Raw genomic sequence first — 21,503 nt, forward strand, 5'->3', positions numbered from 1 at the left:
CAGGGATGCGTCGAGGAGGCTGGACCCGGCTGGGAGGCGGGGCTGAGGGGAAGGGCTTGAGGGTCTCATTTAGAGGCTTCTGGTTGCAGCGTCTACGCGCACAGCGAAGTGGGGAGCTGGGACGAGTCTGAGGGTGGGATGGGGGCGAGGCTAGATGTGGGGCCAGATCGAAACCTACAAGTGGGGTTTGGGGGCGGGGCAAGATGGGTCTAGGGGCGGAGGTCTGAGCGTGGAACCTGGAAAGTCAAGGGCGGGGGCGGGGCGTGCCCTGCGGCTTTAAGGCCTGGCCATTGCGGGAAGGAGGGGCCGGGTGTCCCTGATGGGAGGAGTAGAGACAGGCGCCTGGGAACTACGAAGGGTGGGGTACTTTTTATCCCCTTCCCAACACCTCTCATGGGCCCTTCTGGGGGCCTTCCCCGCCCCCCACCTCTCCCAGGTGGGCCCGGCGTCCCCCGCTTCCTCACGCCTCGGTCCCACCTGTGGTCTCCCCCGTTGCTGCCCCCGCAGGAGCTGATCACCGCCTGGTACATCGGGTTCCTGGTGCTCATCTTCGCCTCCTTCCTGGTCTATCTGGCCGAGAAGGACGCCAACTCCGACTTCTCCTCCTACGCGGACTCGCTTTGGTGGGGAACGGTAAGCGAGGGCCTCCCTTCCCCTTAGGACCATCTCTGACCCGTGTGGCCTCCGATTCAGCCTCCGATTCAGGGTTGGGCAGGCCTGTCCCTGTTCTCTCTGCTACGGCTGGGGCCCCTATGACCAGTCTGTATGCTAGCACCCCAGTTTGCCCCCTGGACCTGCTTGTGCCCCCATCTAATCCCAGATGCCAAGCCCTGTGGCCTGTATCCCAGCATGGGGCTGGGGGGTTGGGATGGGGCGGGATTTGTCTGTGCCCCTAGCCCAGTGGTCGGCAAACCACGGCTGGAGAGCCACATGCGGCTCTTTGGCCCCTTGAGTGTGGCTCTTCCACAAAATACCACGTGCGCGCACTTACAGTGCGATGGGGCCCTTCCCTCACGATCAGGCCTTCATCTCTGTGCGCCCCCAGGAAGTTCATGTGGGTGGCCACTGTGACCAGCCCTGTGGGTAACCTATTTGTGTTCCCAGATTACCCTGACAACCATCGGCTATGGTGACAAGACGCCGCACACATGGCTGGGCAGGGTCCTGGCTGCCGGCTTCGCCTTACTAGGCATCTCCTTCTTTGCCTTGCCTGCCGTGAGTCCCTCTCTGCCTAGGATTGCCCAGCCAGGGGAAGGGGTCCTGGGGGCAGAGCCTGCTAAGTGCCTGTCCCACATGGAGAGCGTCTCAGATGGGCAGAGACTGTGTTTTATGCCCGACCACATTCCCCCAACCATACCTGTTCCCCCAGGGCATCCTTGGCTCTGGCTTTGCCCTGAAGGTGCAGGAGCAGCACCGGCAGAAGCACTTTGAGAAGCGGAGGATGCCAGCCGCCAACCTCATTCAGGTACCGGATGCCTAGGGAGCCCCTGAGCTGAATTGGCGTGGCAACACTGTATGCTGACTCCGTGTCCCAGCTTCACAACTGTGACTCCACTTTGAAGCTCAGAGAGGAAATGTGACTTTTCTGGGTCATATGCCAAGTCAGGAACAGAGCTGGGATGCTGACTCAGATTGTCGAAAATGTCCCTCTGTACCAAGTGCCCAGTTTAGGATTAGTCAGAGCTGCCCCACTGGCCGACTCTGGTCCCAGTGTGACATGGCCTGAAGTGGAAGACAGCTGGCCGAGAGGCCCTAGGTCAGTGGTTCTCAACCTGTGGGTCGCGACCCCTTTGGCGGTCGAACGACCCTTTCTCAGGGGTCGCCTAAGACCATCCTGCGTATCAGATATTTACATTACGGTTCATAACAGTAGCAACATTACAGTTATGAAGTCGCAACGAAAATAATTTTATGGTTGGGTCACACCATGAGGAACTGTATTTAAAGAGGCCCTAGGTCAGCGGTTCTCAACCTGTGGGTCGCGACCCCTTTGGCGGGCGAACGACCCTTTCTCAGGGGGCGCCTAAGACCATCCTGCGTATCAGATATTTACATTACGGTTCATAACAGTAGCAACATTACAGTTATGAAGTCGCAACGAAAATAATTTTATGGTTGGGTCACACCATGAGGAACTGTATTTAAAGGGCCAGAAGGTTGAGAACCACTGCCCTAGGTGCTTGGTAGAGACACCCATCTGCTATGCAGCCAGCAGTGCGCTTGTTCCACTCCAAACACCTTAACTCATTAATTCATTCCACAAGCACTCACACGAATGAATGCTGTAACTGCAAACTGAGATCGATGTCTTGAAAGAAAGAAATGGTTCTCTGAAGAGCTTTTATTTTTTTATTTTTAAATATATTTTATTGAACTTTTTTACAGAGAGGAAGGGAGAGAGATAGTTAGAAACATCGATGAGAGAGAAACATCGATCAGCTGCCTCCTGCACATCTCCTACTGGGGATGTGCCCGCAACCCAGGTACATGCCCTTGACTGGAATCGAACCTGGGACCTTTCAGTCTGCAGGCTGATGCTCTGTCCACTGAGCCAAACCGGTTTCACTGAGGAGCTTTTAACAGGGGATCTTGAAGGGGGATTCAGGGAGGACTACCCTGGGAAAATGATACTTGAGCTGAGAGCTGGATGATGGGTAGGTGTTAAGTGGTGAAGAGGTGAACTGGGGAGACTCAGGGTAAGGGAACAGCGTGTGCAAAGGTCCTGGTGTATTTGACGAACTTGCAGAAAGCTAGCAGGGCCAGAACAGGAAGCTGAAGGAAGAGTGGATAGTGGATAGGTGGGCCAGGCCCAGACGCAGGGCCACAGGGAGGAGTGTCACTTTTTCCTAAGAGCAATGTGGACAGGTCTGAAGGAGGGGAGTGGGTGACATGATCAGATTTGTGTTTTGAAAAGTGGTGAAAGGATTGGACAGTGACTCAGGTAAGTGTGGGAGACCAGAAGAGAGACTCTGGCAACAGTCTGGGTGAGGCAGGTTGCTGGGTGATGTGAAATGGAAAGAAATGGGCAGATTCTGCATATTGAGGAGGTGAAATAAGTGACATCAGGAGTGAGGGTGAGGGAGAAGGCAGGATGACTTCCAGGTGGGGCGACACCTCCAGGTTTGCTCAACTGGATGGTTGATGGCCCTGCTCTCTGGAGTGGGCCCAGATGTGGAGCCGGAAGAATGTGAGTTTGCCTGGGGCATGTGGAGTCTGAGGGTCTTCTGAGCCCCTGGGTGGCGATGTTGAGCAGGCAGCTGGATGCCAGATGTGCCTCTGAGAGGAGAGAAATGGGCGGGGCAGAAACGGACAGCTGTGGCATGTTGTTGCATGTAGACGTAACAAAGCCCTGGGCCCGGATGAGCTCACCTTGTGGGTAAAGAGGGAGCAGAGAAGATGGGCCAGTCCTGGGCTTTTTGGAGCCTCAACATTTCGTGGCTGGGCAGACAAGTTGAGCCAGCCAAGGAGACAGAACCAGCAGCCAGAAGAGTGGGGTAAAAACTAGCAGTGTGTGGCCTCAGTTTCCCCACTGTGCTGAGGCAATCTGATGGGGCACGGGCTGAGACAAGGGCTCAGATTTGGGTGACTCTGTGACTCAGCCTTGGCTTCTCCCTGGTCAAGTGTGTGTGCAAGAGACTCACCTGCGGGAGACAGTTCAGGGAATGTAGGCACAGCCACATCGGCGTGCTGTCCAGCATGCCACCCTCTGACCCCCAACCCGAGTCTGACTCAACCCCTCCTTATCTCTCCTCCCCAGGGTGGAATTCCGCTCCTCATCCCCGCTATCTCCAGCCACCAACCTAGCCTTTCCTTCTCAGTGTCCCCTGGGGCACAATGGCCACTGTCCCCTGGGAGCTGGCCTTTGGAGGGGCATTGTAGGGGCAGGCAGCTGGCACTTCCATGCCGAGAGACAGCTGGTATTGTGGTGCCCATAATTAATGAGACAGTCTGGCAGCTGCTCCCCAGCCTACGCCAGGGGCCTAGGCAAGCAGGAAGTAAAAATATTCCTGTCCTGGGAGGGTGCCCGGCTGGTGAGTTCATCAGTGGGCAGTCCCTTAAGGACAACAGGCACCCAAAAAGTGGGGGAGCAGCCAGGGCCAGTTCTACTTCGCCCTATCTAACAGCTTCCATGCCTCCCTGCCCTCGCTGATCGCCCCACTCACAGTCCCTCCTGGCTCTTCCCCTTACCTGGAGGGAAGGAAACAGTCTTTCCTCATGTCTGACCCTCATTCCTCCTGCTGCGAGGAAACCCTGCAAGTCCATGAATGCTGAGGGAGGTGACCCTCTGTCTTCCCCTCCTCAACCCTTGGGCAGTGACAGGCAGCTGGGAAAGAGGGGGTGGGGTTGTTGTTAGTGATAATGATTCACTCAGTCAGCATTCATTCCTTGAACATTTGCAGAATACTCACCATGTGCCAGAGGACGCAGTGGTGATCCAAACACAGCTTACAGCCTAGCAGCGGTTCTCAACCTGTGGGTCGCGACCCCTTTGGCGATCGACCCTTTCACAGGGGTCTCCTAAGACCATCCTGCATATCAGATATTTACATTACAATTCACAACAGTGGCAACATTACAGTTATGAAGTCGCAACGAAAATAATTTTATGGTTGGGTCACAACATGAGGAACTGTATTTAAAGGGCCAGAAGGTTGAGAACCACTGGAGGAGGAAAGACATTAATCAAATACACAATGAATAGATAGCTACCAGTGGTATAGTAAGGGAGATAACAGGAGGGTTTAACAGGGGAACTTGGCATTAACTGCCAACTATATGCCAGGTACTTCACTTGACATATTACATACACTCACCTATTTAATCCTCTTAACACCCAGCTAGGTAAGTAGTATTACACCCATTTTACAGACGAGGTAACTGAGGCTCTGCAGCTTTACTTAACTTGCCCATAAGGGGCACAGCTAGGATTGAAAACCCATCTACCTGATGACAGAACCCCAGCTCTTAGCTGCTGTACTCCAAGGCCCCTGGCTTTGAGGCTGATCTGCTCGTCACCTTGGGAAAGTCATTTGCCTCTAGGCCACCATTTCTTTGTCTGGCCCTGCTGGTGGCTATGGAATTGAAACTGGCTTATGGTTCTGCGTACCCTCCAGCTGGCCCAGGCCCGGGTTGTCTCAGGGGTAGAGGGCTGGTGGGGGGCTGAGGGGCCGCACTGATGCCTTGTCTCCCGTTTCCCTTCCCTCATACCACCAGGCTGCATGGCGCCTATACTCCACCGACAGGAACCGGGCTTACCTGACGGCCACCTGGTACTACTATGACAGTATCCTCCCATCCTTCAGGTAGGCCCTGGTGCAGGGGGAAGGCAGGATAGGGGCTGCCAGTAATGCCCCGTGAGGACAAATGGCTGGGATTCAGCCCTGGAGGGTGGGAAAGGGATGATGGCTCCCAAGGGAGCATCTGGGGCTGGCTCTGCAGATCCTACCTACCTCAGAGCCTGGCGTGTATTCTCTCCCCCTCTCTGTGCCCTGGGAAGACTGTGGACACTGAGCACAGGGCGTGGGGTAGAGCCCTGCCTACCCCTCTGGATGAACCCCGAGCCCTGGAGTGTTGGCAGTCTGCATGCTTCCCCAGAGTCAATGCCACCCAGGGTAGTGGCACAGCCAGCTCATCTCCCCTTGGTCTGTGTTGGGGGTGCGCTGTTAGCCTTGCCAGCTTGGCGTATTGCAATGGATCGAGAAAGTATGGGATGGGCCTGAATGGGCATGCCGGAGTTGGGTGCAGGGGCCCACATAGTACCTGTGTGTGTGAATACGTACCTACTTTTACTGTACTAGGCAGCAGCTTTAGGGCCCAGAAGTGAGTTCGCCCACTGACCCAGGTTGGGGTAAGATTGCACAGGGTGGCTCCATGCAGGTTTGCATCATCAGGGGTTGTGTGGCCAGGTGCCTGGCCAAGCCCTTGGGTAGGAATGAAGGCCACGGAGCACAGCTTGGTCCCGCGGGCAGGCGGGCATCAAGCGGCGTCAAGGCAGGCCGGGCTGCTGTGCTCAGCGCTTCTGCTGGTGCCTTCTTTTTTTTTTTGGCCTCATTAGTTCTCCAAGAGCAGCTGTTGCATGATCCCACTCATCCCTACACCTGGCCGCCTCCCTCCCTACTCCCTCCCAGCGCCAGGGGGTTCCCAGGGGAGGAGCCGGAGGAAAGGGGCTGGGAAGGGGAGCTCCCAGAATCACACTGGTTTCCCCATCTCTCCACCTCGCAGCTGGTGGAGACCAAGAGGGTAGTTAGTTTAGGAGAAGCTGCCCTTTCCAGGAGGAGCCCTAAGGACTCAAGGCCAGCCTTGGGGAATGGTGCGGGGGGCTGGTTTGTTAGGAATATGATGTGCGTGGAGGAGGGGGGAAGATTTTGGGTTGGGGTGATCTTGGGTCCTCTGGTAAGAGGGACAGAGATTGGTTTGGAGATTCTGGGTCGACTAGGTCTCCTGCTCCTTGGACCGCAGTTTCTTCATCTATACAACAGAAAGGTAGAAAGGGGAGCTGTCTTCCTTGGGTTACGGAAACAGGAAATGCCTGGAGAATTATGAAGAAGCTGAGCCCCAGATCTGGTCTCCAATAACCCAGAGCTTCAGGGGAAGGAGCTGGCTAGCTACCCAATCACGTCTCCCCCTTCAGCCTCAGTTTCCCCCCTAAAATTCGGAGTCAACTCTGGAGGCTGAGTTGTTCAGGGCTGCCGCTGGCCGCCAGGTAGGCACAGCTCCAGATCCCTGTGCACAGCTTGGTGAGCAGAGGGAGCTGCATTTGAGCTCCCACTTGCCCCCTCGTGAGGGTGCTCTGGAGTGTGCCCAGCCTGCACAGCCATACTTGGCATCCCTGAGGACTTCCCAGGAACCGCGTGGAGAGAGGGAGGGAGGGAGGCTGGTCTCTCCCGCCCCCGTACGCTGCCTGCTCCGGCCTGGCGTGAGTGCGGAGCCCCTGGAGAGAGGCAGGGCCCGGCTGGATGTGAGCTCAGGAGCTCAGTCCGCTGATGGCACCCTCTCCTGCAGAGAGCTGGCCCTCTTGTTTGAGCACGTGCAACGGGCCCGCAATGGGGGCCTACGGCCCCTGGAGGTGCGGCGGGCGCCAGTACCCGACGGAGCGCCCTCCCGCTACCCGCCCGTTGCCACCTGCCACCGGCCGGGCAGCACCTCCTTCTGCCCTGGGGAAAGGTAGGGGCCCTCTGGGGCCACCGCCTCCTCTTGCTTCTCCTCTTCCATTCTCTGTCTCATCCTCTCTCGGACTTGTGTCCAGCCGCGACCTGGCTGTCTGGGCCTGTTCTGGGGACTCCCAGGCCTTGGCATGAGGCCTGGGCAGTTGTCGAGCAGCCTGGCAGATGCAGACTGAGAGCCTCTCTGGAGGGGTCAGGCTGGACTCACCTTTTTTGTCACCTGGAAGAGTGGGGGATCTGTCCCCACCATCCTTTCCTATCACCTCCTCCATTCATTCCGTTGTCCTCTTTCTTTCTCTGTTTCCACGCCTCCCCCCTCACTCTTCCATCCCTGCACCCCCATCCCTCCTGGGAAGCTGGAGAGAGGAGGAGGCCGCTGGCCACAGGTGCTTACGGCTCAGGTAATCGTGGGCACCATCCTGGGGTGTGAGGGCAGGGACCCCTCCCCCAGCATGTTCCTCTAGAAAGGGTTTGACACTGAACTCGCCTCTCGGGAGCAAGACGCCAGCTGGAAAGAGAGCTCTGTGACTAAGAACCGCTGTAGGACCTACGTAAACTCAACCAATGACTAATGCTCTTGTCTTGTGTAACCCTTGTCCACAGCTTTGCTAATCCCAGGGGATCCTCCTGGGATTCTCCCACAATGCCTTTCTTCTTTTCTGAGGGACAGTTTGCTGCTCCCAGCAGTCTTCTACCCCTTGACCTGACTTGCCTGGAGCTTTTGCATCTAGAAAGAACACAGAAATAATGTTTGCCCCCCCCCCCACACACACACATAAATGTTCCTAATAGTGGATTTTCAAGCCTATTTGGATAAGGGAAGCCCCTAACTCACAGTATGGGGAAGTGGCTGCTCCCGTGGAAGTAGAGCTTTGTGTTTAAGGATTCAGCCCCCCCTGCCCCATTTCTCACCTGTCCTCTGCCCATCTCTTTGTTTTGTCTCATCTTCACACATCATCCGTGCATCAGCCAGCCAGGCATCTGGGCCTTGAGCCTCAGGTGTGATGCTGAGCCTGCGGCCCAGAACAAGGGAGAGGAGAAGAGGTGACCCACTCTGTGGTCAGGAGGAGGAAGTGCGGTGCAAGCTCACCTATGCCACCTGATGCTGTGTGTCCTTGAGAAAGCCATCAAGTCACTCTGAGCCTCTGGGTCCTGGGCAGAACATCAGTGATGTTTTAGCTGATAAGGAGCTCTTGGTTCTCTCGGTTTCTGGGCAGAAAAGCTTGGGGAGCTGGGAGGAGGGGGGTTTGGTGCAGGGGACTCTAGGAGCAGCTTTTCTTCCCTGTTCTGAGTAAGGACATTTGGTGGGTGGAGGCGCTTATCAGAGAGGCAGAGCCAGTCCTCCAAGTCTGGGGCTGGAGGGAGGGGCCAGGCCAGGCTGGCAGCTCCCTGGAAGAGCATCGCATTCAGTTTCTCTGTCACGGCCTAAAGGCCGTCATTGTTTTTGCCATCCCGAACCAGCCCCGGCCTCCAGGCAGAAACTCAAAAGTTTTTGGCATTGGTGCAACCCTGCTCAGCTGAGCCAGGGTGCTCTGTAGCTTCCACTCTGTAGCTTCCAGTTCACTCTGGCCTCACCTTATCTAAATAGGAAGGTTCTGGGGATGGAGATTAGCTTGTGACCAGCACCTGTGCCACCCTTCACAGCTGTTCTGGGTCTCTAGGCCCCCCCAAGGCCTAGGAACAGATTATTAGTGAGTGCTTGGCTGTCACTAACTCCAAGCCTTACGTCTGTCTGCCCTGGAGTGTCTGCATGGCTGGGACTCGTGGTGCTGGTGGTGGGGTGTTCCTTCAACTAAGTGACCCCACTGAGCTAAGCTGTGACTTCTAGGCAGTCAGGCACGAGCCTCAGGCTAAATGGCCATATCCTTAATCTTGGCTGTTTGGGACCCATGGGTGGGGGGATGCCGCAGATGGGAACACACACACACACACACACACACACCTGAATGCTCACACCCTCCGTGGTGCTTGTGGATGGACTAGGCCCGTGGTCGGCAAACTGCGGCTCTTTGGCCCCTTGAGTGTGGCTCTTCCTAAGCCTTAGGAGTACCCTAATTAGGTTAATAACAATGTACCTACCTATATAGTTTAAGTTTAAAAAATTTGGCTCTCAAAAGAAATTTCAATCGTTGTACTGTTGATATTTGGCTCTGTTGACTAATGAGTTTGCCGACCACTGGCCTAGGCCAACCACACTCCCAGAACTACAGGAGCGGGACTTCCTGGGGCATCCATTGTTAGGGCCAGAGCCTCCTCTCTTTGGGGTTGTGTGATGAGGTGCTAAAGCAGTGTCTCTCAAAGCCTGGTCCACTGACGTCTTGCATCAGCATCCGGTGGGGTATCTGTTGAAAATGCAGACAGCTGGATCTCTGCCCAGGTCCCCAGGAGGAGAACCTATGGAGAACAGACACCGATTCTGCATATTTAACCTGCTCCCCAGGAGATCCTCATGCAAAGCTTGAGAACGTCTGGGAATGTGGGCCAAAGGACGTCTGGGTGGGGGGCCTTCTCCCACCAGCAGCAGGAGGCTGGCCCCATCCTGGCAGCTCCCCATGCTCTGCCCACCTGTCTCCGTCCCACTAACCTCTGTTTGTGTCTTGTTCTCAACTTTCCAGCCAGATGTTTAGTAATAAACGGAGTTTCTTTCGGATCCACGCCAGCTGGAGACCGAGGTACCCCTTACCTGCTCCTCCTGTCCCTACTCCTCCTTGCCCCACCCAGTTTGGGGGCTGAAGAGGGGGACAGGATGGGCCAAGAACAAGGTGCATGTGCCTGCCGCCTGCCATCTGTCTTGGGGCCCCGATGAGCCCCTCGCCTTCCTGGGGATGCCTCTGCCAAGTCTGGAGCATGGGCCTGGTGCCCAGTCTGCCAGGACGGACACTTACAGGAGGCTTGGGATGAGTTCTGGCTCTGCTGCTGACCCCTTGTGTGATCTTGGCCAAATTGCTTTTCTTCTCTGGACCTCGGTTTCCCATCTGTGAAATGGGCAGATTGAACTAGAGGCTCTATGAGGGTCCCTCCCACTCTGACTTTTGCTGGGCCTTAGGTTTAGCTTCCCCACTGCCCACCCAGGGACCTAGCAGATGCCTGAAGGAGTGGGATTGGTACCTCCCTTGCTAACTCCAGAGCCCAGCTCTTTTAGCCACATCATCACCACATTCCTTGGTAGCTGCCCCATGCCAGGCCTGCACTAGGGACACGGTGATGAAGAAAACATGGTGCCTGGAGAGTTGCAGAGTAATTGCTATTCGGTGTGATAAGTGTAGCAGAGGAGGAAGCAGAGGGCCTGTGGAGCCTGGGTCAGGCACTTTACGCCCAGGAGGTCCAAAACACAGTGGGTGTGAGGGAGGGCATCATAGGCCAAGGAGGCGAGGAGGTGAGGAGGTGAGAGAGAGCACAGCCATGGAGGGAAGGCATCATAGGCCAAGGAGGTGAGGAGGTGAGAGAGAGCACAGCCATGGCAAAGGACCAGGCAGCCCAGCGTGGCCAGATCTCAGGAACTGAGGCTGGGGGCAGAGCGGGGTCACGAAGAACCCAAAAGCCCAGTGTGGGCCTTGTCCTCTTGGCACTGCCTGGCAGCTTGGGCTCATGGAGTCCTGGGTTTCCCAAAAGTGCCTCTGGAGCCTTGTGGGCTGGGGGCCCATGAGGAGGAGGTGAGTGCCAGGGCTAGAGGCAGTGTTGCTTAGAAACATGGGCTCTGGGTCTGAACCTGGCTGCCACTCACTCGCTCAGGGACTTTGGACATAAGCCCCCCGTGCCTCAGTTTCCTCAGATGTAAAATGTGGGTGATAATAGGATCTGCTTCCTGACTCGTAGGAAGTGCTGTATGGATGTTGGCCTCATTTGCTTTGGCCTGTTGAGCAGTCAACACCTTACTTATTTTAAAAAGGAGTTTGGAAACCATGGCTGTAGAAAGTGGGTACACACTGAAGGGTTAAGCTGAGAGTCTCCAGGTCTGCCCCTTTTCAAGATGACTTTGGCCGTGTGGGCATGAGAGTCAGGAAGGGCAAGGCCAGGGCAGATGGGCCTGTGGTGAGGTTGTTTCCACAGTCCTGAAAAGAGGTGCTGTTTGCAGCACCAGGAAGAGCTGGCTGCCTCTCTTGCCCCATGACCTTGGCCTTGGGCAGGCAAATGGTGAGCCCTTAAAGAAATCCCTTGTGGAAGTAAGTACAGGGGTTGGGCCTAGGTCAGTCAGAGGGCAGCCTGTGCTCAGAGCTTGCCCCCTCCCTCCCCCAATAGGACAGCCCTAGTCAAGCCCACCCCATTCATCTCCCAGACACCAACAGATCTCTTAGATCAGAGTTTCTTGATTTTGGCAACATTGGTATTTTGGGTCCGATAATTCTTTGTTATCAGGAGCTGCCACATGCATTGTTGGATATTTAGCAGCACCCCTGTCCTCTACTCAGTAGGTGCCAGGAGCACATCCCAGTGTGACAACCAGAAATGTCTCAGACATTGCCAAGTGTCCCCTAGCGAGCACAGTTTCCCCAGTGTGGGTGATTGCTTGTCCCAGAGAAGGAACACAGCGTGTACAGCCAGAGAAGACAGGGTTCCAGTCCTTGCTCCATCCACAGGAGCTCTGCCACCTTGGGCAAGTCATTTCACCTGCCTCTGCATCTATAAAACAGGGATGGAAAATACGGACCCACCACACGAAGTGGCTGAGAGCCGGAGGGCTGAGGCAGTGAGACAGGACCTTGCGTGTTCGAAGGAGCCTGGGAAAGGAAGGCGCCCTTTCCATGTCCACCGTGTGCCAGGTTTCTTTCCATTTTCTTTGAGCTTTTAGGCTCCAGAGAGGCTCACAGGAGCCATTTTCTGGGCCCTCTCCAAGGAGCTGGAATCTAGCCCCGCCCCCTGGGGAAACAGCCTTCTTCCATCAAAGCAGAGCCCATGGCCGCTGGCTGGCTGGAAAGTTACAGAACCCACAACCCGCCAACCGTCACAGAATCAGAGCTGGAAAGGGACCTTCCAAGGCCTCTAGTACAAGCCCCCAGACCTTCCCTGGATGAGTCCGGCTGAGTGCAAGCTGTCTTGCTTGCACACTTGTCATGACAGGGAGGTCGCCCCGTTCCCCCAGAATACCACTGGAGTGATGTGTTGGGTGCAGAGATCTGGAGTTCCAGGCCCTTGGCTGAGTGTCAGGGTCTTCTCCAGCTCCCTCTCTTCCTCTCCCGCCTGGAGGAGTGGAGGACAGGAGGAGGGGTTGCACGGGCCGGGCGGGTGTGGGGGTGCTTGCCAGCATGAGGAGAGCTCGAAGGAATGGCTCTGCAGAGGAAAGTTTGGGAGAGCCAACCTCAAACTTTGGTTGGAACTTTTGGGATGTGTTGAGGGGATACTGGGCCAGAAAACAGCATGCTAGATTGCGGGGGCCACCCCTGTCCTTCCCTTCTGATTTCAGGGCCCAAACCCTTGACCTGTCACCTCTCCCCTCTGGGCAGAGGCCCCAACCTTTAAGGATGGCTCTGTATCCTGGCTGCCTTTCCGAAGTTGTCTCTGGTTTCACGATCTCCCTTACCGCAGCACCTTGACTCTGTACCCTGGACCCCATGCCCTTGGCATGGGGGACCCTGGCTTCTACCCAACCCTGAAACCAGAATCTATCCTCTGCCATCCCCTTGATTGGAAAGTAGGTGACACAGTCTTGTCCCCCAGCTCCTGCCCCACCTCTGAGAGTGGCTGATGCTCTCTGAGCCAGGGCCCTAGACATTTGGGGCAGAAGGGCCCCCAAACATATCTGCTAGGGGCCCTCCAAGTGGCAAGCCACAGCAGGGAGGCAGCCACAGGGCATGAGATGGGGGATGTTTGCATAGGTCCTGCTCTAACAGCGATGACATGGTCTTTGAACCTCTTGGACACAGAGTTACTCTACCAGGTAATGGTTATCCAGGACCTGTTCTGGGGAACCTGAGCCCCCCCAACCTGCCTTCCTCCATGGCTTGGGGGTCTGGTGGGGAACTGAGATGTGGGAAGGGAAGTTTGAGCACATGCAGACATGCGTGTGTGTGCTCACATGAGCACAGACGTGTGTAGGTGCTATTCTCTGGGGGCTTAGTGGACAGGCAAGTAGAGCTGTGGAGGGGGGATCCATGATCACATGGGCAGGTTATCAGCCCAGGTGGGCAGAGTTTGAGCAGGGGAGACCTCAGAAGAACAGGCTACAGACCTTCCCCGGGAGGGCAGACACCCTATGTGTCCTGGGCATACATGTGGGCCAGCAGCTTAGCAGGGCCAAGGCCGCTCAGCAGCCAGTCCACTGCAGGCCCGCAGCACCACTTACACTGAAGTCCGTGTGGTGGAGACATCGGGAATTTTTCAGCGCACTGCCTGTGCGGTTGGACAGGTCCCAATGCCCTGCCTTGATCAGTATGGGATCAGATAGTTCCAGGAGTGGGGAAAGGAGGAAGGAAATATAAACTGACACATGTACACACACCCCAACATATGTACACACATGGATACATGTGTACCTACTATCACATGTGTGCATGCCAACACACACACACACACACACACACACACACACACACACACACCCTCAACTCCACATAGCCTGCCCCTGGGTACAGTGAGGGGCTGGAGGTTCACCTTGGTGAGCACGGCCAGGCGAGCTTCTCCATCCTTTAACAGCCTGTCTGCCCAGGCTGGTCACCACCTCCACCCACCCACCATCTGGGCCAGGCCAGCTCCCCTGTCCTCCTGTCCGTCTTTGACTTCCTTCTTGGGTTCTATCACTCCCTCCACTCTGACATCTGTCTCCTGTGCACCCCTTATCTGTCTGGGCACTGAGGGGTGGGAGGTGAGGGAGGGGGAGGATCTGCTCAGACTGACCCTGGATTAGCTTCTAGTAGGAGTCAGGGCCCCCCTCACCACACTCTGTCCCATCCCAGGAAGTCTCCACTTGGTGGAGAACCATACCCAACAGCCACCCCCGAGTCCTAAGTCAGCTATGTCCCTACTCATGCCCACCCCAGCTCCAGCTAACTTGGCTCTCTCCCCCACCCAACTTGCCCTGCCAGTAGCCGAATGGGCATCAAAGACCGCATCCGCATAGGCAGCTCCCAGCGGCGGACAGGCCCCTCCAAGCAGCACCTGGCACCGCCGTCAATGGCCACCTCCCCAAGCAGCGAGCAGGTGGGTGAGGCCACCAGCCCCACCAAGGTCCAGAAGAGCTGGAGCTTCAATGACCGCACCCGCTTCCGGGCCTCTCTGAGACTCAAACCCCGCTCTTCTGCTGAGGGTGAGCCCTGGGGGCCTGGGGCCCCAGACCTGCGGAGGGTGGCAGGGTGGGGGCAGAGTCTGAGCTGGGGGTGGAAAGACTTGGTTCCAGTCCTGGCTCTGCACCTGATTGCCTATCTTTGGGCACCTTCTGGTCTGTAAAATGGGCGTCACGATACCTGCTTCTCAGGGCTCCAGACAGAATCAGATGAGAATGCGGAGGGTGGCATCTGGTCGTGGTTAAAGGCACAGGCTTTGGAGCCCGGCTCCCTGAGTTTGAATCCTGGCTTTGCCATTTGTCTTGAGTAAAGTCCTCGGATGACTCTCTGGGACTCATTCTTGTCATCTCTAAAGTGGGGCTGATAATAGTATCTACTCCCTAAGGTTATTGTGAGGATTAAAGGAGATTGTCCGTGGGAGGTGAACAGAAGCATGCTGGGAATATAGTGAGTGCTCATCGAAAGCGAACTGCAGTGCAATTTTAACCAGAAAGGTCACTTTTCTGAGTTCTAGCTCTGCTCCTGACTTACACTGTGACCTAGGCAAGATACTGCCCCTTTCTGTGACCCAATGTCCTCTTCTGGAAAACGAGAGGGTTGGACCGAGTTCCCCGGAAGAGTTCTCCCAGCTTTGACATGCTTCAGGCCCCTGGGTGCGAAAAGGAAGGGGCGGGTGAACAAGGACAGAGGATGGGGACAGGAAGCCCCTTTGACCTTGGAGAGAGAGGACTCAGCTATGCTGCCTCTGTCTGTGCTGGGTCAGCCCCTAATACGTGGCGGGCTGACAACTCGGAGAGGCCTTTCCTGGAGTTATAGATCCACACGAACCATGAGAGACTGGGCAAGGCTGGTGCCTGGGGCCTCCTTTCCATGCCCAAGGACATACCTGGCCTCCCCCCACCTTGTGCCCTGAGGGCCCAGGACAGCATCACCTCTCTGTGCAGTCAGGGCACCAGCCTGGAAAAGCCATTTCTCTCATCCGGAAGGAAATGACTTGATTGAGGGCCTTGCCCAGTGGCAGAGCTGGGCAGGGGAGCCAGCCCCTTGACTTCCTTCCCTCTTGGTTCCCTCTTGGCTGAAGGATGAGACTGTGTGCCTGATGGTGTGCAGAGGCCACAAGCCCCTTTTCTTGGGGACTCCCCGTCCTGGGTAGTAGAACTAGTGGGGCTTCCTCCAGGGCTCTGTGCCGTTCCCCCCAGGCCAGACCAGATGTGCTCCGCCTGGCCACCAGGTAAATGTTCACCCTGTCTGGCCACAGGGAGATGCCGTGCAATGAACTGGGGATTTCCACTCTGGGTAGGGCATTGAGGGAGGCTGGAATCTGGTCTGCCTTTGCTCCCAGGAAGGTTCTGGGCCCTTTCTGGGCCTTGTTCTCCCTATCAATACTTCTAAGTATAATTGGGCATGTGGTGGTAGGGGTGGAAGTGGCCCCTTCTGCTGCCACCACCTGGGTCCCCTGACTTTCCAGAGGGCCCCTCTGAGGAAGTGGCAGAGGAGAAGAGCTACCAGTGCGAGCTCACGGTGGATGACGTCATGCCTGCGGTGAAGACGGTCATCCGCTCTGTCAGGTGAGACTTAGGCCTCAGGTGGGTCCTCCCCCTGTTCATCTGCCACCCATTGCTGCTCCCCATCTGGGGTCTGCCCTCATGGCCAGGCCTGGCCTAGATCCCGGGCACACCAGCTGCTGCCCACCTGGCACCCTTGTGTGGGTGGGTGCGGAGGTGGCATATGGCTCCCAGCAGGGTTTCCGCATACTCTTATGATGGGAGGGCTGGCTGGGTGGGGCGGCTGGCCCAGCTGCCCGTCATGGTCGTTCTCCTCACGCCCACAGCATCCTCTTCGCTTCTCTCCCCAGCCGCTCGCTCGTTTTACGTCAGCTCTTTTCTCTTTATTTCTCTCTCCCTGGCATCAGCATCTGCCTGCCTCTCCCTGTGTCGGTCTGATACACTCTTTACCTCCTTCTGTGTTTCAGACTCTCTCTTTCTCCTTGTGTCTTGACGTCACCCTGTCTGTTCCCCCAGGGCCGAGCAATGGTTTTCAAACCACAGGTCACAGCAGTTTGAAGTCAACTTAGTGAAATCAATTTAGTGGGCCATGGTCCCCATAAAAAATTTTAAAGAAAAGAAAAAATATCAGTGTGCGTCCCAGTAGTGAGGGTGAATGATGTGTATGAAACTTGTGTTTTTAGTTATGTGCCTGTGTGTATGTGTGGACTGGTTTCTGAAGTAAAATATATTTCTTATGGTAGGTCTTGTTTAAAAAGTTTGAAAACCCCTGCCCTACTGACTCTACTGGCTGTCTCCTTGCCTCCACACATAAGGGGTGACCAGAGTCTCCTGAGCTCTTGAGTCCCGGCCCAGCATGGATCTGGCCCCCCAGCTCCTTGGCGTCTCCAGCCAGAGTTCCACAGGTGCCTTCACCCCCAGGCCTTCCAGACCCACTGCCTCTTCCCTGGCTGATGCACCTGCCCACAAGCCTCTTCCCTTTGTGTTCCTTTAAAAACCAGAGTCAGCTGGATTCCTCCCCAACCCCCCGAGAACCTGAGTTCTCTTCTCACCTTCTTTTTGCACATCCCATCTCTCCCCTCCAAGTGACTAGCTTCCAGGAAACAACGCCTGAGCTGCCACCTGGCCCAGGTCAACACTCCTTGGCCACCCCACAGACTCCTTACCCCCAGCACGCCCCAAACCTGGTCCTCTTCCTGATCTCCATTCCAGCCAGTGGCACCACCATCCACCCTGTTGCCCCAACCACGGGAGTCAACTTAGTGAAATCAGCTCACACTTAGGGGTCTTTCAGTCCTGAATTGCTCACTGCTGTCCCGCATCTCACCTCACTGCCCGCTTCCGGCTTAGGCCCATCCCTGGGAGCAGGTCTTCCTGCCTAAATTTCTTTTGAGGGAATAAGCCCCAGGTTCCCAGGTTCCCTCCAAGGCTGGCAGAAGAAGCCCTTCCCCACCACCCAACTTCCCATTGCCCAGTCTCTGCCAGGGATTTAGGGCTCTGCAGAGTACCCTCCTCAGCCTCTATCTCAAGGCCAATCCCTTCCCGTCTTCTCATACGCCCACCCCACCTCCCTTTCCTTCCCAACTTGTTTCGGCTCCTTTGACCCGACTCACTCACACAGGGTCCTGCCTGCCTTTGTCCAGAAAGCCTCCCTCCGTCCCCCTCCCAAGACTTGTCCCCTGACTGCACCAGCCATTGCCTCCCTTGTCATGGCCCCCAGCCCTCTTTCTTTATTCCTTGACATGGCCCCTGTCAGCCCATAATTGTTTATGTCCTCTGACGCCCCCCTCAGACCAGGGCTCCTGAGGCCAGCAATTGGATCTGACGCCCTTTTGGGTGCCCAGGTCCAGCACAGCTGTGCTAACAAGCATTTGCTGAGGGAATGCAAAAAATGTCTTTGTCCAGCCCTAGCTGGTTTGGCTCAGTGGACAGAAGCGTCAGCCTGTGGACTAAAGGGTCCTGGGTTCGACTCCAAACAGGGGCACATGCCAAGGTTGTGAGCTTGATCCCCAGTAGGGGGCGTGCAGGAGGCAGCCGATCAATGATTCTCATCATTGATGTTTCTCTGTCTCTCCCTTCCTCTCTGAAATCTATCTATCTATCATCTATCTATCTATCTATCTATCTATCATCTATTTTAAATGTCTTTGTCCAAGCTGTCATCAGTAAGAGTGTCACATCTAGCAGGGAGCAACCCGGTCCAGTCCCTGCCCTCCCAGGCAAATGCGACTGCACATATAGGCACATTAAAGAATACCAAATTCTGGGTCCCGGGGCATGGTGGGGAGGGAGGGAGGCTGGGAGACGCAGCAGAGGCTGTTTGCCGGGGTCCACGCAGGAGGAGCCTTGGTACTGGACAAGGAGGCAGCAAAGGGATGGTGACGGGGCTGGGAAAGAATTCCCTCTGAGACACTCTTCCGTGCCCTCCCCCTCCCCCGCCCTCCACAGGATCCTCAAGTTCCTGGTGGCCAAAAGGAAATTCAAGGAGACGCTGCGACCGTACGACGTGAAGGACGTCATAGAGCAGTACTCGGCAGGGCACCTGGACATGCTGGGTCGGATCAAGAGCCTGCAGACCCGGTGGGTGCGCCTGCTCCCCTACCCAGGAGCGGGGCAGGGAGGCCCTGGCCCCAGATTCCGCGCGAGGTCCCAAGTCCAAAGCCAGAACGAAGCCCGAGTGCCCCCTAGGGGCCGCTAGCGGGGCTGGAGTTTCTCTGGGCTGAGGCCAGACCCCTCGCCTGTTTTGAACCTGAAGAATGAGCCAGCGCAGGTCCTCTGTGAGAACCCCATTGGCCTGCACAATTCAGGAGACGAGTTTAGATGATTGTTTCCTGGACATAAAATTATGGGATTAAAATAATAACCTCCCACCTCCCAAGGGGATTGTCCTTCATACTGCCCACCTCTTACCTCTGGAATTCCCTGGCACTTCTCTCACCCGGCATATAGGAAAAACTCTCATACCAAGACCCCAAATCACCTACACTTTGCCTACTTCTGTGGCCGGAATTCTCACTGCCTGTTCATTCATTTGTTCTCTCAAAAAATAGTCATTGGGTATTTGTTACTTGCCAGGCAGTGGGGATATGGTAGAAAGCAAAACAGAGTTCCTGCCCTCATGGGGCCTTCCTTCTAGTGGAAGGAGAACAGATGGAATATGTCAGACAATAATAAATGCTAAGAAAAAAAAAGGGCTGGAGTATTGGGGTTTGCTATTTTAAACAGGAGAGAAGGTGATATTTGAGAAAAAAAAAATTGAAGGCGAGGCAAGCAGCCCTGTGGCTGTTTAAATGTTTTCCAGAGGGAACAGCAAGTGCAAAGGCTTTGAGATGAGCATGTGGCTGGAGTGTTGTTCTAGGGCAGTGATGGCGAACCTATGACACGTGTGTCAGAGGTGACACGTGAACTCATTTTTTTTTTGGTTGATTTTTCTTTGTTAAATGGCATTTAAATATATAAAATAAACATCAAAAATATAAGTCTTTGTTTTACTATGGTTGCAAATATCAAAAAATTTCTATATGTGGCACGGCACCAGAGTTAAGTTAGGGTTTTTCAAAATGCTGACACGCCGAGCTCAAAAGGTTCGCCATCACTGTCCTAGGGCCAGCAAGGAGCCAGCTGTGCCTGAGGAGAGAGAGGTAGCAGACGAGGTTAGAAGGCTAATGGCACTTAGACTGTATAAAGCCCTGTAGGCCACTGCGAAGATGTTGGTGTTCATCCAAAGTGAGATGCAAGCATTGGAGCGCTTTGAGCAAGGACTGATGAGATCTGAGCTATATTTTAAAAGGATCACCCTAGGTGGTGTGTTGCCAATGGCTTATAAGGGAGCTAGGATGGAAGCAGGGAGACCATTGAGGATGCTACTTCAGATATCCAGGCAAGTGATGATGGGAAGTTGGACCAAGGGTAGACATGGTTAGATTTAGAATATGTCTGACATATTCCATCTGTTCTCCTTCCACTAGAAGGAAAGCCCCATGAGGGCAGGAACTCTGTTCAGCTTCTATTTTGAAGATAGAGCTGACAGGATTTTCTGATGGGGTATAAGAGGGAGAGAAAAGGTGTCCAAGATGAACCCAGGGTTTTTGGCTTAAGCAAGAGGGAAAACTTGCTGTCTGTTGACATGGGGAAGGCAATGAGGGGAGCAAGTTTTGATCAGTAAAATTGGGACATGTTGGGTTTGTGATGCCTATCAGACATCTAAATGGAGCGATGATCTGGCAGTTAGAAGGGTGTGGTGTGGGGTTCAGAGGAGAGATATGGTGCTGGAGATGTAGATTTGGTGTCAACAATGCATAGTAGAATGAACATCTGGAACTGAAGACATCACGGCGAATGAGGGTAAATGCATAGAAGAGGTTCCAGGAGCGAACCTTGGATCCTGCAATATTTAGAGGTTGTAAAGGAGCCAGTGAAGGAGACTCAGAGAGGTTGGAGAACTGGGAGAGGGTGGTGTTTGGGAATCCAAATGAAGAAAGCACTGGAAAGGGTGCTCAGATGTGCCCGGCGCTGCTAATAGGGCAAGTATAATGAGGACTGGGAGATGATCATTGAATCTGGCAACATGGGGGTCATTTGGGATTCTGACAGCAGTAGATTTGATGAAGTGGTGGAAGTGAACGCCTGACTGGAGTAGGCTTTGGAACGGAAGGAGAGAGATTGGAGATAGAGGGTAGAGAAAACACTTTCAGGAATTTTGCTGTAAGGAAGAGCAGAAAAATAAGGTGGGGCCAGCTCCAGCCTGGTCTGCCTTGTAACTCACAGCCCCGCTTGTGTCTCTTCCTCTTTTCCCGTCCACTTCCCACCTGTTCCCCCACTAGGTGATGTTTTATTTGTCGTGCTTCTGCGTGATGCCTTTGCTCAGCTCAGTGGAACACCCTCCAAGCAGTGGCCAGTCCCTCCGTTTGGCAAGGCCCCGTCCCTCGGGGAGCCTCCCTCCCACCAGTGCAGGCTGTGTCTCCCTTTTCAGCAGGCAACCTCGAAATCTTATGGGAAGGAGGGATGGCGTGTGTCTGGGCCCTTTGACGGCTCCCTTTCCCCACAGGGTGGACCAGATTGTGGGCAGGTGCCCCGGGGACCGAAAGGCCCGGGAGAAGGGCGACAAGGGGCCCTCGGACACAGAGGCGGCGGATGAAATTAGTATGATGGGCCGCGTGGTCAAGGTGGAGAAGCAGGTGAGTGCGCAGAGGGCGTCTCATTGGTGTGGCCGAGCTAGTCATCCACCCGGACGCTCTGGAAAGTCGCGGGGTCACGCGCAAGGGGAGGCTGCGCTTCTCAGAGCCGCCACCCTGACCACTCACCAGCCGGGGAGGCCCAGGCTGGACCCTCGCGACTGGGGCCCAGCAGAGCCCCGCAGATAAGCCCCGCCTCCCAGGAAACCCGCCCACGAGAACCCCCCCTCTCCTGCCGAGCCCCGCCCCGGGTTGCTATAGTCTCAGCTAAACCCGCCCAAGTCCCACCTCCTTAACTTGACCCCGCCTGCGTGTCTCTCGATCGCCCGGATTATTCCAATTTAATTTTGTTCGGAGGAATAAGCCCCAGGTTCCCACCTTCGTCCCGCGCTCGGAGCTCCGCCCTTCCAGGCGCGCCCCTCCCCGGACAAGCCCCCGCTCCAC

At 55.4% G+C, this 21,503-nt stretch overlaps 1 protein-coding gene across 1 annotated transcript in view; it reads left to right on the forward strand.

Moving 5' to 3' along the window:
• The window catches only part of KCNQ4 (potassium voltage-gated channel subfamily Q member 4), a 36,200-nt gene that overhangs the window by 12,504 nt on the left and 2,193 nt on the right, over positions 1 to 21,503 (forward strand). The window contains exons 6-16 of the mRNA XM_006762633.2: positions 437 to 633; positions 1,105 to 1,215; positions 1,370 to 1,465; positions 5,215 to 5,303; positions 7,003 to 7,164; positions 7,520 to 7,564; positions 9,779 to 9,835; positions 14,183 to 14,403; positions 15,849 to 15,948; positions 18,334 to 18,465; positions 20,933 to 21,077. Of these exons, the coding sequence (XP_006762696.1) occupies positions 437 to 633; positions 1,105 to 1,215; positions 1,370 to 1,465; positions 5,215 to 5,303; positions 7,003 to 7,164; positions 7,520 to 7,564; positions 9,779 to 9,835; positions 14,183 to 14,403; positions 15,849 to 15,948; positions 18,334 to 18,465; positions 20,933 to 21,077 (1,355 nt within the window). The remainder of the gene's footprint in view (positions 1 to 436; positions 634 to 1,104; positions 1,216 to 1,369; positions 1,466 to 5,214; positions 5,304 to 7,002; positions 7,165 to 7,519; positions 7,565 to 9,778; positions 9,836 to 14,182; positions 14,404 to 15,848; positions 15,949 to 18,333; positions 18,466 to 20,932; positions 21,078 to 21,503) is intronic.

This window comes from Myotis davidii, unplaced genomic scaffold (assembly GCF_000327345.1).
Source record: "Myotis davidii unplaced genomic scaffold, ASM32734v1 scaffold458, whole genome shotgun sequence".
Classification (NCBI taxonomy): Eukaryota; Metazoa; Chordata; class Mammalia; order Chiroptera; family Vespertilionidae; genus Myotis; species Myotis davidii.